At 56.2% G+C, this 13,583-nt stretch overlaps 1 protein-coding gene across 7 annotated transcripts; it reads left to right on the top strand.

Moving 5' to 3' along the window:
• The first annotated feature begins 383 nt into the window (after nucleotides 1-383).
• On the top strand, nucleotides 384-12,453 carry Lrrc32 (leucine rich repeat containing 32). Of its 7 annotated transcripts, none has more exons than XM_047517344.1 (3): nucleotides 384-493; nucleotides 4,872-4,962; nucleotides 9,193-12,453. In XM_047517344.1, exons 2-3 carry the CDS (start codon nucleotides 4,876-4,878, stop codon nucleotides 11,095-11,097), a joined length of 1,992 nt encoding a protein of 663 aa, XP_047373300.1. In that variant the 5' UTR covers nucleotides 384-493; nucleotides 4,872-4,875; the 3' UTR covers nucleotides 11,098-12,453. The 7 variants fall into 7 exon arrangements, with proteins under 7 accessions (XP_047373300.1, XP_047373296.1, XP_047373299.1 ...); XM_047517340.1 differs by lacking the exon at nucleotides 384-493 and adding an exon at nucleotides 529-664; XM_047517343.1 differs by lacking the exon at nucleotides 384-493 and adding an exon at nucleotides 672-874.
• The last annotated feature ends 1,130 nt before the right edge of the window (nucleotides 12,454-13,583 follow it).

The following is a 13,583-nucleotide window of genomic DNA, read 5'->3' as shown; positions in this document are numbered from 1 at the left end:
TTAATTGCCCCCAAAGCTGAAAACTAGAAACTGATAGTCCCGGAGATGATGGATGAGGGATGACCATGGTGTGGGGGAACCCCCTCCGCAGCCGCCCCAGGGCCAATGAAGGGTCATTTCCTTCCGCGTTCAGCTGCCGTCAGTCACCTCTCCGGTCTGCCCCAGCCTCAGTGCGGCGGCGCCGGATTTCCTCAGTGGACCTGCGGCTTCTAGCGCCCCCGCCGGTCCCAACCCTGCGCGCCTCGGACGGCGATCAGCACGTGCGGCTGCCCCTGGGCTTCACTCCCACCACGCTTCCTTCGGGACCCTTCTCTCTCCGGGCTCCACTTGCCCCTTCTCTTCCCGCCCCTTCCCAGCCGGGATTCCTGCGTAAAGAAGATGCTTCAGCCCACCCCCGCACCGCCAGTTCCCCAGAACCCGAGTCCCAGGGGCCGCCTCGTCGAGCGCTAGGACCCCGCGGCCAAGGGGCCGAGGGGCGTGGCGGGCGGGAGAGGTATTTAAATGGCCAGCGCCGCCCCCTCGCGGCCGGCTCCCGTGGGGCGGAGGAGCGGCCGTGCCTCCTCGGGCCGCGACCCCGGGGTCTGGCGCGGGTGGGACCTGGGGCAGGGTTGCGCAAAATGTGCGGAGGCTGCCCGGGAGAGGAGCGGCGGCCGCGCTGAGCCAGGTAGGAGCGCACCGCGGGCGAGGCTGGGGCGCTCGGGAGCCGGGATCCCACGCCCCTCGAGGGCTCGGGCGCCCACCCGCTGCGGCCCGCCCCTCGGGGGCCCGCGCCCCTCTCGCCGCCAGCACTTGGCGCGTGGGACTGGGGTCGCGCCTCCCTCGGTCTCCGAAAATCTCCAAGGCGCCTGTCTGAGTGGATCTTACCTGCAAAGGGGTGAGGCCGGCATTCCCATTTGACAGCTGGGAAAACTGTGGCGGAAAGCCCGGAACTTGACCAGGAAACCCGGCTGGTGGAGGGCCGACGAGGATTTGAATTCAGGGCTCCCGCCCTCCGCTCCCAGCCGGGTGTGGGCTTCCCATCCCACCGCGCCTGGAGAGCCTGCCCATCTCTCTGAAGGGGCGCCTGCCGTTCTCCCAGGGGCTTGAGCCAGCCTTCTTCATGGGGGACGATGTGAGGACCCCCACCCCCACCCCTGACTGCCTGAAATTCCGCCATCACAGCCGCATTCCTTTGGGTTAAGGTCTAATTCCCCCGTGGGATGCACATGTCTCCAGAACGGGGCTTGCCCTCAGTGATTCACTGCTCGCTGTGAACCTCCGCAGCAGCTCTCCCAGGACCCCACTCTGCCAGTCAGATCGTGGCCCAGAGCAGTTGAGAGAGCACCTGAGGAGCCTGAACTGTGAGGCGGGCTGCTGCGGTGCCTGACCGGGATGGGGCTAGGCGGGGGTGATGGAGGAGATCTTGCTTGATGTAATGGAAACATTCGTTTAGGGATTCTGATCCTGATTCTGCTATTTGCTTCCTGTGTGACTGTGAGTAAGTGACCTCTCTGAGCCTCATTTTCCTCTTGGGCAAAAATAGGGACAGTTCTATAGGCGGCAGTGGGCCCAGCCCTGTTGGAGAGGAAAGCACTCAGGCCTTTCTGTTCCTCAGTTTTCTGGTCTGTAAAATGGGAATTACAGTAATTACCTCATTGGGTGGTTATGAGAATTAAATGATATAGGTCAAGTGCTTAGATGAGTATCTAACATCTTTACATAGAGGGGTGGTCTAATAATTGTAGGCATTGTCCCTCACCCCATTTCTCTGTCTGTCTCTCTCTCTGTCTCTCTTTCTTTGGCACTTCTCTGAGTCAGAGTCCTGCCATATCTCCTACCTCCTCTTGCCTGGCCATTTGTTCTCAGGCCTGGGGCCTCTTTCCTCAACACACCTGATCTGGGATACTTGGCCCTTGTATCTTCTGGAAAGGACACTTAAGTGTCCCAGGCAGCTCTGTAGCTGTCCTCCACCTGATCATTCCAATGGCTATAGGTGGCAGTGGAAGAATGGGAACTAGGCTACTTGCCCTGCAGATGAGACACTGAAACCTGGAGAGGTTAAGAGACCTGCTCTGGAGCAAGCCTAGTGAGTGGTGGAGTTTGGATGTGAGACTGGGTCTAAGTGACACCCATCCTCCCTTGTGAGAGAGCAGGCCTTGAATGCCACACATTGTGTCTTGGTCCTGGGCTGAGGGGCCCCTTCCCATCAGAGTCCTATGTGCTGCAGGGACCTTCCCTTCTGAATGTGCAGATGCCCACATTGGGGGTGGGCTGGGACTTGGCAGAGGAGGGGGAAATAAGGGACCCTTTGGCATCTCTACCTTCAAGCTCAGAACTAAGCCTGGGTCGCTCCTGTCCTCACCTGGCACTCACCACACTCCCCACTCCCCTGCATCTTCCCCACTCTTCCCTCTGTTCGTGGGATATTTAGTGAGCACCTACTTAGTAGTTCTCAGTTCCCACAGAATAAGAAATTCTTGGGGAAACAAAAGATGCAAGGAAAACAGTGAAACACATGAGGAGCTGGGGAAGAACATTCCAGGCCGAGGGAGCTGCAAGGTCGAAGGCCCCTGGAGGCGCTGGGAGAAAACTGGGTGGACAGGGACGGGTGGATGACAGATGGAGCTGAGGAGACTGGATATTATGGAAGTTTTCAAAGTAGAGGATCATGATTTGATATTCGGTTTTACAGTTGCACTCTGGCTGCGGGTACAGGACAGATCACAGGAGGTACGGGTGGAAACAGGAAACAAATAACCAGGTCGGCTGCTGCCGTGGTCAAGGCCCAGGGCCACGGTGGCGCCTGTCTGTGGCAGTGATGGAGGAGGGAGATGTGGACTCTGTTTTCAGGGAGGACAGCAGAATGTACTGACGGGGAAGGCAATGTGGCAGGGAGGTGAAGGAGAGTCAAGGGGAATAGAGGTCACTGTGTCACCCTGGACACCCCTCTGCCCTAGGGGCACTTCCTAGAGGGGTGGGGAGCAAGCCCTGGAGCTCCAAGCCTGGCTCTTGGGAGCACAGCAGCCCAGACTTGGGGACCCAAAGAATGCTTCTCAGAGAAGGTGGTGGGATGCGGAGGAGGAGGAGGAGGAAGGGACAGACGTGAAGAGCAGAGAGGAGGGAAGCAAAGGTTTGGAGCTGTAAGAAGGTGCTCAGAGAAGGCAGGAAGCATGGGCCTCCAGGACCCAGAGGGGAGAGAGCTGGCGGGAGGGGACGCTCCCTAGAGCCCCAAGCCTCTCAGGGCCTTGTGACATGCTGATGTTCAAGCTAGTGGTGGCGGCTGCTTTCTATTCAGCAGGACAAAATTTCCTGTGGGAGCACAGCCTGCAGTGCAGGTGAGAGCGCCACTGTGGGTGGAGCCTGTGGCCCTGAGGGAACCATGGAAGAGGGTTGAAAGATGCCGCCCTGGCCCCTGCGTGTCCCAGCAAGAAAGAAACTCAGCACAGCCATCTTTGTTTAAAATTCATCGCCAGTGGGTTCTGACAAAGGCTCAGCCCTCCAAGGCCCTTTCCCTGCACAGCCTCCTTCAGAGTCTCGGTTCAGCACTCATTGATCAAGCACCCCCTGTGGGAGTCTTCTGGTATAGAGGTTTAGGGCATAGACCCAGGAGCCAGATTTGCCTGAACCTCCCATTTAGCTGTGTGACCTTGGGTAGTTAGTTAACCTCTCTGAGCCTTACTTTACCTTTCCATAAAATGAGAATGGTAATAATGGAACCAAGTCATTGAGTTTTTGTGGGGAGTAAATGAATTACTAATTGTAAAGTATTGAGAAGAGTGCATGGGGAGTCATAAAGGAAGTGGCACTTTCACGGAATACATCTTATTTGGGCCTCAACAAAACTTGGCATGGCTGTCATTATCCTCAAAAAGGAAAACAAGCTCAGAGAGGTAAAGTGATGTATAGAAAGTCACACAGCAGGTAAGTAGAGGCATATGAGAGCATTCAGATGTGGGTGACTTTGAGTCCAGTGTTCTAGGAGGGTTCTAGGTGTCCCTCCACGTTAACATTCTCTGTTCATATTATGTTGCTTTCTATGCACTCTTCTGTGTCTCCAGTTCCTAGGACAGAGCCAGCTATGAGGAAGCATTCAGGAAAGGTGTGACTGAGTGAACAAGCTAGTCAAGTCAGCGGGTGATTTGTGTCTCCCCAGCACTTGGCTCTGGTCCTTCTGGAGGGAGCTCTGGGATTTCACCCTGCTGAGGGCCTTTGGTGCCCTCAGTCCCATCCTGGGCTGTTCTGAGGAGAGAGCAGGCCCAGCAACCGGTGCACAGCCGGTGGCTGCAGTGAAAGTCAGGCTGCTCCCGGGGAAGTTTGCAGGAACAGTGCTGGGGGCAGGGCAGGCCGCCGGCGGGGCTTCCTGTTGAGGCCCTGAGCCCAGTCCAGGAACAATGGCAAGGGCTCCAGAATCTGAGAATCAAAAGAACAAGAGCAAAATAAAGCAGGGGCGGGGGCGTGGGGTGGGGAATTCTGTTTGGGGCCCAAGGCTCTGGGATGGGGGCACCTGCTTATGACCTGGGTAGAAATGGAGTCAGAGGCCTCTACCCCTAGCCCTGGCCCAGGGCAGCCCTTAGGGTCCCTGTTTCCTGTGCATCCCCTTCAGGTTGTCTCCCACCAGGTAGGGACTTTTGAAAATCCGAATCAGACCCTGTCACCCCCTGCTTTAAAATCCTCACTTCCCCTGGGTAGTGGCCAGCTCGGCGGGGCCTCCTAGGCCTTAGTGCAGCTGTGCGTCTTGTCTGCTGCTGGCTCTGTCCACAGCACCTTTTTGCCAGCTCCGCTGTGGCCCGAGGTCCTCCGAGCTCAGGCACAGACAGGGTGGGAGGTGGGGCTGGCAGTGGGGAAGAGCCAGTGGTCTCACAGTGTTGCCCTTTCCTCCCCACCCTCCACAGAGCCATGAGCCACCAGATCCTGCTGCTCCTGGCTGTGCTGACCCAAGGCCTGGCTACCTCCCATCACCGAGACAAGGGGCCCTGTAAGATGGTAAGATGCTCTGCACAGGCAGGGTAAGGGTCTCCGCAACCCGCCCTTGCCCTGGGACATCCTGCTGCCCCTGCCCCAGCAGCCAGATATTAGAGAAGTCAGGAGAGGAAAGGGATTTACCTTGCATTAAATGAGCACTTACTAGAATGTTTAAATATCCTGCCAGGTAAGCTCCTGTAAAATTTCCATTTTACAGAGGAGGAAATCCAGCTTGGAGAAGTTAGGTGACTTATCCAAGATCATTCAGGAAGGAACAGTGGGGCCAATATCGGACTCTATTCCATACTGTCCCTACAGGCCAGTGGACCCAGCTGGGGAATCTAGAATATGTACATGTGTAGGGAAGGTAGGATGGGCCAGCTGGAAGGGGCTCTTGGTACTGGTCCCTTCTGGGACAAATCCCTCCTCCTAATTGGTCTCCTTGACTATCAGCTGGAATGCCACTGCTCAGTGCTGCCAGGTCAAGTGCTGCCTCCTCCAGGAAGCCTCCCTGGCCCTTCCTAGGCTGACCTAGTCTGGTCGCTCTCTCCTCCGGGCTCCTGCTAGTCCCAAGCTTCCCTCCGACTCAGTGCTATGTCCCGAGCATTTGGGGTGGTGGAGGGCTGAGCCGCTTATCTGCCAGACTAAAAACTTCTCTAGGACAGGGACCAAGTCTGACTCATTTTTGTTCTTTTTCCTGCTCTAAGCCAGGGAGATTGACCTTGTAATGCTGCAGGGCACAGGGTAATGAGACTACCTAGGTCCACCTATAAGGCAAGGTGGTCACAGAGCCTGGGTTGGCAAAGGGATCAGCCTCCAGCAGCTCCACTGGGACACAGACTGACTGCTTCAGGAGGCCAGAAGGGCTGGTGGCAGTCACCTGCCAGAGTTCTGCAAAGCCACCACTCTTCTTGCCCTTGAGTCGTTCTGAGATTTTTTTTTTTGTACCAGGGATTGAACTCAGGGGCACTTAACCACTGAGCCACATTTTTATTTTTAGAGACAGGGTCTCGATAAGTTGCTTAGTGTCTCACTAAGTTATTGAGGCTGGCTTTGAACTCGCAATCCTCCTGCCTCAGCCTCCCAAGTAACTGGGATTATAGGCGTGGGAAACCACACCAGGCCCTTCTGAGATTCTGAGAACCCAGAAAAATGGGCAGAGAAGGCCTCAGGCATCACCACATACCAAGGCACATTCCATTTGCAGGGACTGAAGCTCAGAGGATGGAGGGACTTAGCCCCCAAAAGGCAGAGGAACATGGGGAGCTTTGGATTCTGAGAACATGAACAGACAGGAAGGAAGGAAGGTTATGTACATGGGAGCAGAGACCTGTGAACCACCAGAGTCCTACAGAGAGCCAGGACTTGAATCCAGCTCCCCCATGCTGTCCCCCCTGGTGCCTCTTCTTACCCTGGATATCTCCCATGGGTGGCCCTCACCAGGGCCCATCTCCCAGACTCCCTGGAATGAGTTGGTGCCAGAGCCTGGAGCTGGGAAGGGGACAGAAATGGAGTTCTGAGGGCTGCTCTTCGACTCCTTCCTGGACTGGACTGGAGAGGTGGGCACCCCAGGGCAGCTCCATTTGGGCCTCTTGGTAGGGGTTCTGGGCACCTGGGCAGGTAGCAGGTCTCAGGCTCTGCACTGGGTCAGCTTTGTATCTTGGCTTCCTCTAGGGCTGACGCTCCAGGGAGCCTTGGCCCATGTGGAGAGGACGTAGGGTGTGGGTTGTATGTGGGGCAACATGGGAAACACAGCACAGTGCCTCCCACACTGTAGAGGCCCCATAAATAGTGGCTGGTGTTATTTGCTAAAGGAATCAACTTGGGTGTCTGACCAGCTGAGCCCCAGTACTCAGAACTTGTACCAAGATGAAGAGAAACACCAGTGGCCGTTTTGAGCCCTGACTGCCTGACTCTGGGCAGGCCCCAGCCCCAGCTTCAGTTTCCTTCGTGGGTACGATGGGAATGGGGTCAGTAGTACATCACGGGATTAAATGAGGTGAGGGACCTAGCACTCAGCTTGGAGGCCACAACTGGTGTTCCGCAGCACCAGTGCCACCAGGTTCCTTTCATTTGAAGTCAGGATGGCCTAGGAACTGAGGCTAGTGATGAGGAGGCCATGCCTGGGAACCCCATTAGGCAGAGGGGTTGTGAGAGAGGGGCAAGGACTAGCAAGGTGGCCAGGGTAGATTTCCAGTTTACATGGGTGTCCAGCTGCAGGGGTGTCCCTGGGTCTCCCGAGGCCTTGATGAAACTCTTCCCCTGGAGGTGTTAGGGCCAGTGACTGTGCCACATGCTGAGGAGAGTCACACAGATGCCTGAGGCGGGGCAGCTCTGTTCCCCACCTCTCTTCACCCTGTGATTCTCTGCAGGGGAAAGACAGCTGGGCCAGTGCGGAACCCTCGGGCTTGTGTCTTTTCCTTATTGACTTCCGTGACCTCATGCAAGTCACTGCCTTGTCAGACTTTGGCCTCCCCATCTGGGAGGAGGGAGGGCTGGTATTCTTTTTACTCTGCTGGTATTTGACTCTAACCTAAATATATCATCCCTTTTCTTTCCCCTCTGAGAGGTGACCGACTTGGTGTCTATGCTATTTACTAGGCATAGTTGTCTGCGACTCTGGTTCATTATAGAAATTTACTGAGTACTTTCTGTGGGTGAGGTTCAAGGCATCCATAGCAATCATACGAGGCCCTCTTTGCTGTGAGCTCACTGCTAGCAGATCCCCACACAGAAGGTCACAGTTCAGTGGGGCAAAGCCACAAGATGGCGCAGTCACGGGAGGCTCCCTGGTGGAGGAGATATTGGAGCCCAGTGTGAAGAATTCACCATGGATCTGGTCAAGGATGGCACAGCCAGCTCAGGGGAGGCCCAGAAGTGGGCATGGAAGGGTGTGGCCGCTGCATGTGGGCAGGACTGAGCTGAGGGAGGAGTTGAGGGGACAGTTGGCAGGGGCCACAAACAGCCTTGAATGCCTTGCTGAGGGTCCTGGACTCTGTCCTGGAGGACAGAAGTTTTTGAGTGGAGTTTGGAGCAGTTTTTTGGCAGGCGGTGGGTCCCAAGGTGTCAGTGGAGACAGGGATGCTGGGGCAGAAGCAGGCCTGAGCTGGGTGGTTGTGGATATCAGACTTACTGGCAAAGTCTGGGTTTCCTGAGTCTGGAGAGACCAGAAAAAGACCCGTGTTTGCACAGAATTCTGGCCATAGAAGGCACAGGAGTGGGGTCTTTGGTTGTTAAAGGACCTGGTTTAAATCACAGCTCCCTCCTCCCCTGCGGGGGATTCTGATGTCTCCTTGACCCTCTCTGAGCCTGGATTTCTATTAGGAGGGGTGATTATAACAGAGCACCCCATTTTCAGGGTAGGCTATTCTGAGGATCTATGAAACCACAGGCCTGAAAGTACAATGTAAAATGCTTAAAAGTTGCTGGGGAGGGATGAGGAACTTTGGATAAGAAGCCAGCGAGGTACTATGACTTGATGGAGGTCACAGAGCAACATCACAGCCCTATCACCAAAGAACGTTGGCTGGCACCCAGGCCATCGCTTGCCCCAATCCCTCTCCCTCTCCCCACGCTACCTCCAGAGCCTGATGCTGGACCAGGCCTCCAGAAGCAAGGCCACTGGTGGGGTGGGGGCAGGTGACAGCTCCAGAAAGGAGGTCACATCTGGGAGCTCATTCCAGAGCCTTCTCCATAGAACAAGAGCCTGAATGAGACCTGAGGGTGGAACACCAAAATCAAAACTGAGGACAGGGGCACAAACTGCAGGTTGGAAACATTTTTTCCAACATGGCTTCCTGTCTAGAACTGGAAATTTAACTCTCTGGGCCATAGAAGGGACCCAGGATATGGAACAGGAACCCTGGTCCCACCTTGGCCCTGCTGCCCACTGGCTCTCAGTCACACTAAACAATAACATAGCTTAGTTTCCTATAAAATGGGGTAATAATAATCAGTCATTGCTGTTCTTCGTTCACTTGTCCTTATGTCTGTCATCTCTCCATCCGTTTACCTGTCAGGCCTGCACTAGTCCCACCCTTCTGCTCAACACTGTATAGGTCAGAGATAGGGCAGGGAGCAGGAGAGGGTCATCGGACATTAGGCTGGGTGAGGAGCGTCTAGCATTCTGGGAGTCCCTGGGAGAGCCGGCCCAAACCTGGGAGGTGGGCAGGTGTGTCTTGGAGCGTGTCTGTGTCCACCCCTACTGCACCCACTAATGCCAGCTGCTCTCCCTGCCATTGCCCTCCCCAGGTGGACAAGGAGGCCTTGTGCCAGGGCCTTGGCCTGCTTCAGGTTCCCTCATTGCTCCCGTTGGACATCGAGGCCCTTGACCTCTCTGGAAACCAGCTGCGGAGTATCCTGGCCTCGCCCCTGAGCTTCTACATAGCACTTCGTCACTTGGACCTGAGCATCAACGAGATCAGTTTCCTGCATCCAGGAGTCTTCCAGGCCTTGCCCCACCTGGAGCACCTCAATCTGGCCCACAACCGCCTGGCGGTGGGCACTGCGCTGAACGCTGGTGGTCTGGGCCCCCTGCTGCATGTGACCTCCCTGGACCTGTCTGGGAATAGCCTGTACAGTGGCCTGGTGGAGCGGCTGCTGGGCGAGGCACCCAGCCTGCGCACACTCTCCCTGGCAGAGAATAGCCTGACACGCCTGGCCCGCCACACCTTCTGGGGCATGCCTGCGTTGGAGCACCTTGACCTGCACAGTAACGTGCTGATGGACATCGAGGATGGCGCTTTTGAGGCCCTGCCCCGCCTGGCCCACCTCAATCTCTCCAGGAATTCCCTCACCTGTATCTCCGACTTCAGCCTCCAGCAGCTGCGGGTGCTTGACCTGAGCTGCAACAGCATCGAGGCCTTTCAGACGGCTGCGAAGCCCCGAGCGCAGTACCAGCTGGCCTGGCTGGACCTGCGCGAGAACAGACTGCTCCATTTCCCTGACCTGGCCGCGCTCCCAAAACTCATCTACCTGAACGTGTCCAACAACCTCATCCGGCTCCCCTCGGGGCTGCCTCAGGGCAGTGAGGGCCTCCACGCGCCTTCCGAGGGCTGGTCAGCCCTGCCCCTCTCGAACCCTAGCTGGAACACCAGCACTTACCCCCTCTCCCAGCTCTTGAACCTGGATTTGAGCTACAATGAGATTGAGCTCGTCCCTGAGAGCTTTCTGGAGCGTCTGACCTCTCTACGTTTCCTGAACCTCAGCCGAAACTGCCTGCAGGCTTTTAGGGCCCCGCGCACAGGCTCCCTGCCCTGCCTGGTGCTCCTGGACTTAAGCCACAATGCACTCGAGGCGCTGGAGCTGGGTGCCAGAGCCCTAGGGTCCCTACGGACGTTGCTCCTGCAGGACAATGCCCTGCAGGACCTGCCACCATATACCTTTGCCAGCTTGGCCAGCCTGCAAAGGCTCAACCTGCAGGGGAACCGGGTTAGTCCCTGCGGGGGGCCAGCTGAGCCCAGCCCCGCAGGCTGTGTGTCCTTCTCTGGCATCCCCACCCTTCGCGTTCTGAACATGGTGGATAACGAGATGGAGATGCTCAGAGCAGGGGCCTTCCTCCACACCCCGCTTACTGAGCTGGACCTCTCTGCCAACCCTGGGCTGGATGTGGCCACAGGAGCCTTGGCAGGCCTGGAGGCCTCTTTGGAGGTCCTTGCGCTCCAGGGCAACGGGCTGACCGTCCTGCAGGTGGACCTGCCCTGCTTCAGCTGCCTCAAGCGGCTCAATCTTGCTGAGAACCGCCTCAGCCACCTGCCTGCCTGGACACAGGCTGTGTCACTGGAGGTGCTGGACCTGCGGAACAACAGCTTCAGCCTCCTGCCAGGGAGTGCCATGGGTGGCCTGGAGACCAGCCTCCGGCGCCTCTACCTACAGGGAAATCCACTCAGCTGCTGTGGCAATGGCTGGCTGGCGGCCCAGCTACACCAGGGCCGAGTGGATGTGGACGCCACCCAGGACCTGATCTGCCGCTTTGGCTCCCAGGCAGAGGTGTCCCTGAGTCACGTGCGTCCTGAGGACTGTGAGAAGGGTGGGCTCAAGAATGTCAACCTCATCATTATTCTTACCTTCACACTGGTTTCTGCCATTGTCCTCACCACGCTGGCCACCTGTTGCTGTGTCCGCCGACAGAAATTCAACCAACAGTACAAAGCCTGAAGAAGCCAGGAGACCTTTCAGTGCAAGAGCTGGAGGCACAGAGAGGAGTGGGGACTGACACATGGTGAGCAGTGTCCCAGAACCCTGGTCTCCAACTCCCAGCCCAGGGCTTCTTTCTCTGCGTCCTGCTGCATGGGTAGGTGACCCACTTCCCAGGCTGCACGAGTGGTCCAGCTGCGGAAACTGCAGTTGGGCCATTTCAGGGGCAACAAGTCCTCACTGAGCATCTGTTTGGGGTCACACCCTGCTCTGGGGACTGGGGATGCAGTAAATGAACGAAACACATGCTGCATTCTGGGTAGGAAAAGGTCAGTACAGAGCTGGGCAGTGACCACACAGTGGATGGGGTTCGAGGTGGGGAACCCCAGCCGGTTCCATGTGGAGAGTCCTGCCCCTGCTGCACCAGGGCAAGGGAGGGACAAGCCCAAGAGGATTGGTCTGAAATGTTTCCAAGCAGACTGTTTTGTCACATCTTCTGATAATGACTTCCAGCCTCTTTGGAAAATGAAGAACTTGTGACCGGAAGAAAAGAACTAGAGCCTCATGAGGCCGTCTTGGACCCAGTGCTGTTAGACAAGCTGCAGCACCCCCAGAGTCTTGTTAAGAGGTGGTCACCTGGGCTCGGGCAGGCCGTCGTTTCCTGTTCTCCACAGGCCCTTGCCCATCCTGGCACTCTCCTGCCGCACACACTGACCCACTCTTGCCTGGACCCCCAACTCCCTGCACAGGCCCCCTTCTCTGTCCTGGCCACGTCCTGGCTGCTGAGCCGAGTTAAAGCCTTAGACGTCTGGTTCTGCTTTGCACCCAGCTTGGCACCTGCAGATGCAGATTCAAGCCTCACCATCTCTCTGTGTGACGACTCTCAGAGGTTGGTATTTTATCCTCATTTTACAAAAGAGGAAACAACTCTCCCAAAGTCTCCCTCCAGGGTCCCGTATCTAAGAAATGCCATAGCTGAAATTCAAACCCACATCCTTTTGTGTCTAAGCCTGAGTGGCTCCGTATCACCTGACCAGGGCCTGAGTATCCTGTGCTCCGAGTACCCATTCCTCCTCTCTCCCAGGCAGGCAGAAGGAAGATGGGCCCTATGCTTCTCCTCTGCCTCAGTTTCCCTCATTCCCTCCTTCACAGACTGATGTGGCTTCTCCCTTTTCTCTTCTTGCTCCTGTGTTTTCTTATTCCCTCTCTATTGAGCAGAGCCTGGAGTTTGAGGTCATTGAGTTCAACCTCCCCATTGCACAGATAGGGAAACTGAGGCTTAGGAAGAGATGAGACTTGCTCAAAACTGCACAAGTCAATGGCAAAGCCTGCAAACAAAAAACAAAAAAAAAAAAACCAAAAAAACAAAAACAAGAACGTAGTGTTAGAAGACTTGCCTAGCATGCACGAGGCTGAGTTTAACCTCCAGCACTGCCAAAATTTGGGGTTGGACCTGTGTGGAGTCCTTCTCTCTCAGCTGTCACATCACAAGATAATACCAGTTCTAAACTTTCTTTCTATTCCTCATCATGCAAAGATTCCCACCCCTTGCCAGGAAAATAGGTAGAAAGGTCAACTCAGATGAGTACCTGTTGCTCATGCCATGGAGTCATGAGCTGTCTGGGAAGAAAGAGAACACTGGGACCTGCCAAAGAGTCATCTTGCCTGCGCTTGGTCCATGATCTGGCCTTAGTAATGTGTGAGAAAATGAGAATGCTGTCCTCTCTACTCTTACAAATGAGGACACCAAGTCCCAGAGAGGGCGATCGGCTCAGAGAGCCAATGGGCAGATCCAGGGCTGGACCCTCGCTCTAGGCCCTGATGGTATGAGGGGCAGCCGGGTACACAAAGTCCTGGCTGGGATCACGACCATAGGTGCTACTGCACATGACACTCCTTCTCAGGCCTGGAGGCCAAGGTGTTGGCCCCTGTGCCTGATCTCTGAAAACACTACACCATGCTGCTGTCACCTCCCAGGAGCCAGGCCATGGCCCAGGCCCTGGGACCAGCTCTTTGTATAACCACATGAATGTATTAAAATACGACTTTGGGGAAACATGTGGCCTGCCAGCCTCCTCCTTGCCATGGGGAATCCGCATCAGTGTGTGCACTCGAACCCTGACCTCCCTACTTCCCTTCCAGTCTTTCAGTCCTCATGGCATGTCTCTTGGGGACACTGAGGCTCAGGGTCATCACCACCCTGGGCCTTGGGGCCTCCTCCCCCTTTATTAGCCTGCTACACCTCTGCCCCCTCACACCCAGCACAGGCCCGCCAACACTGAGAAACCAGTGACTTGGAATTGTTCTCTTCCTTCTGTAGCCATGTGTCCCCTCCCTCCCCCATCTCAGGGGGACTCAAGTCTTGCTCATCGTTCAAAGACCATCAGGCCACGTCCCCACCTCCGCCACCGCTGCTCCCGTTCCCAACCCACCCCCAGCTGTCCTAGCTAAGGTCTCTGAGGTCTCCTTTGCCAAACTCAGTGCACCTTTCAGACCCCATCTCCTGA

Source organism: Sciurus carolinensis, chromosome 11 (assembly GCF_902686445.1).
Source record: "Sciurus carolinensis chromosome 11, mSciCar1.2, whole genome shotgun sequence".
NCBI lineage: Eukaryota > Metazoa > Chordata > Mammalia > Rodentia > Sciuridae > Sciurus > Sciurus carolinensis.
This window is presented reverse-complemented; position numbering and strand designations above follow the sequence as displayed.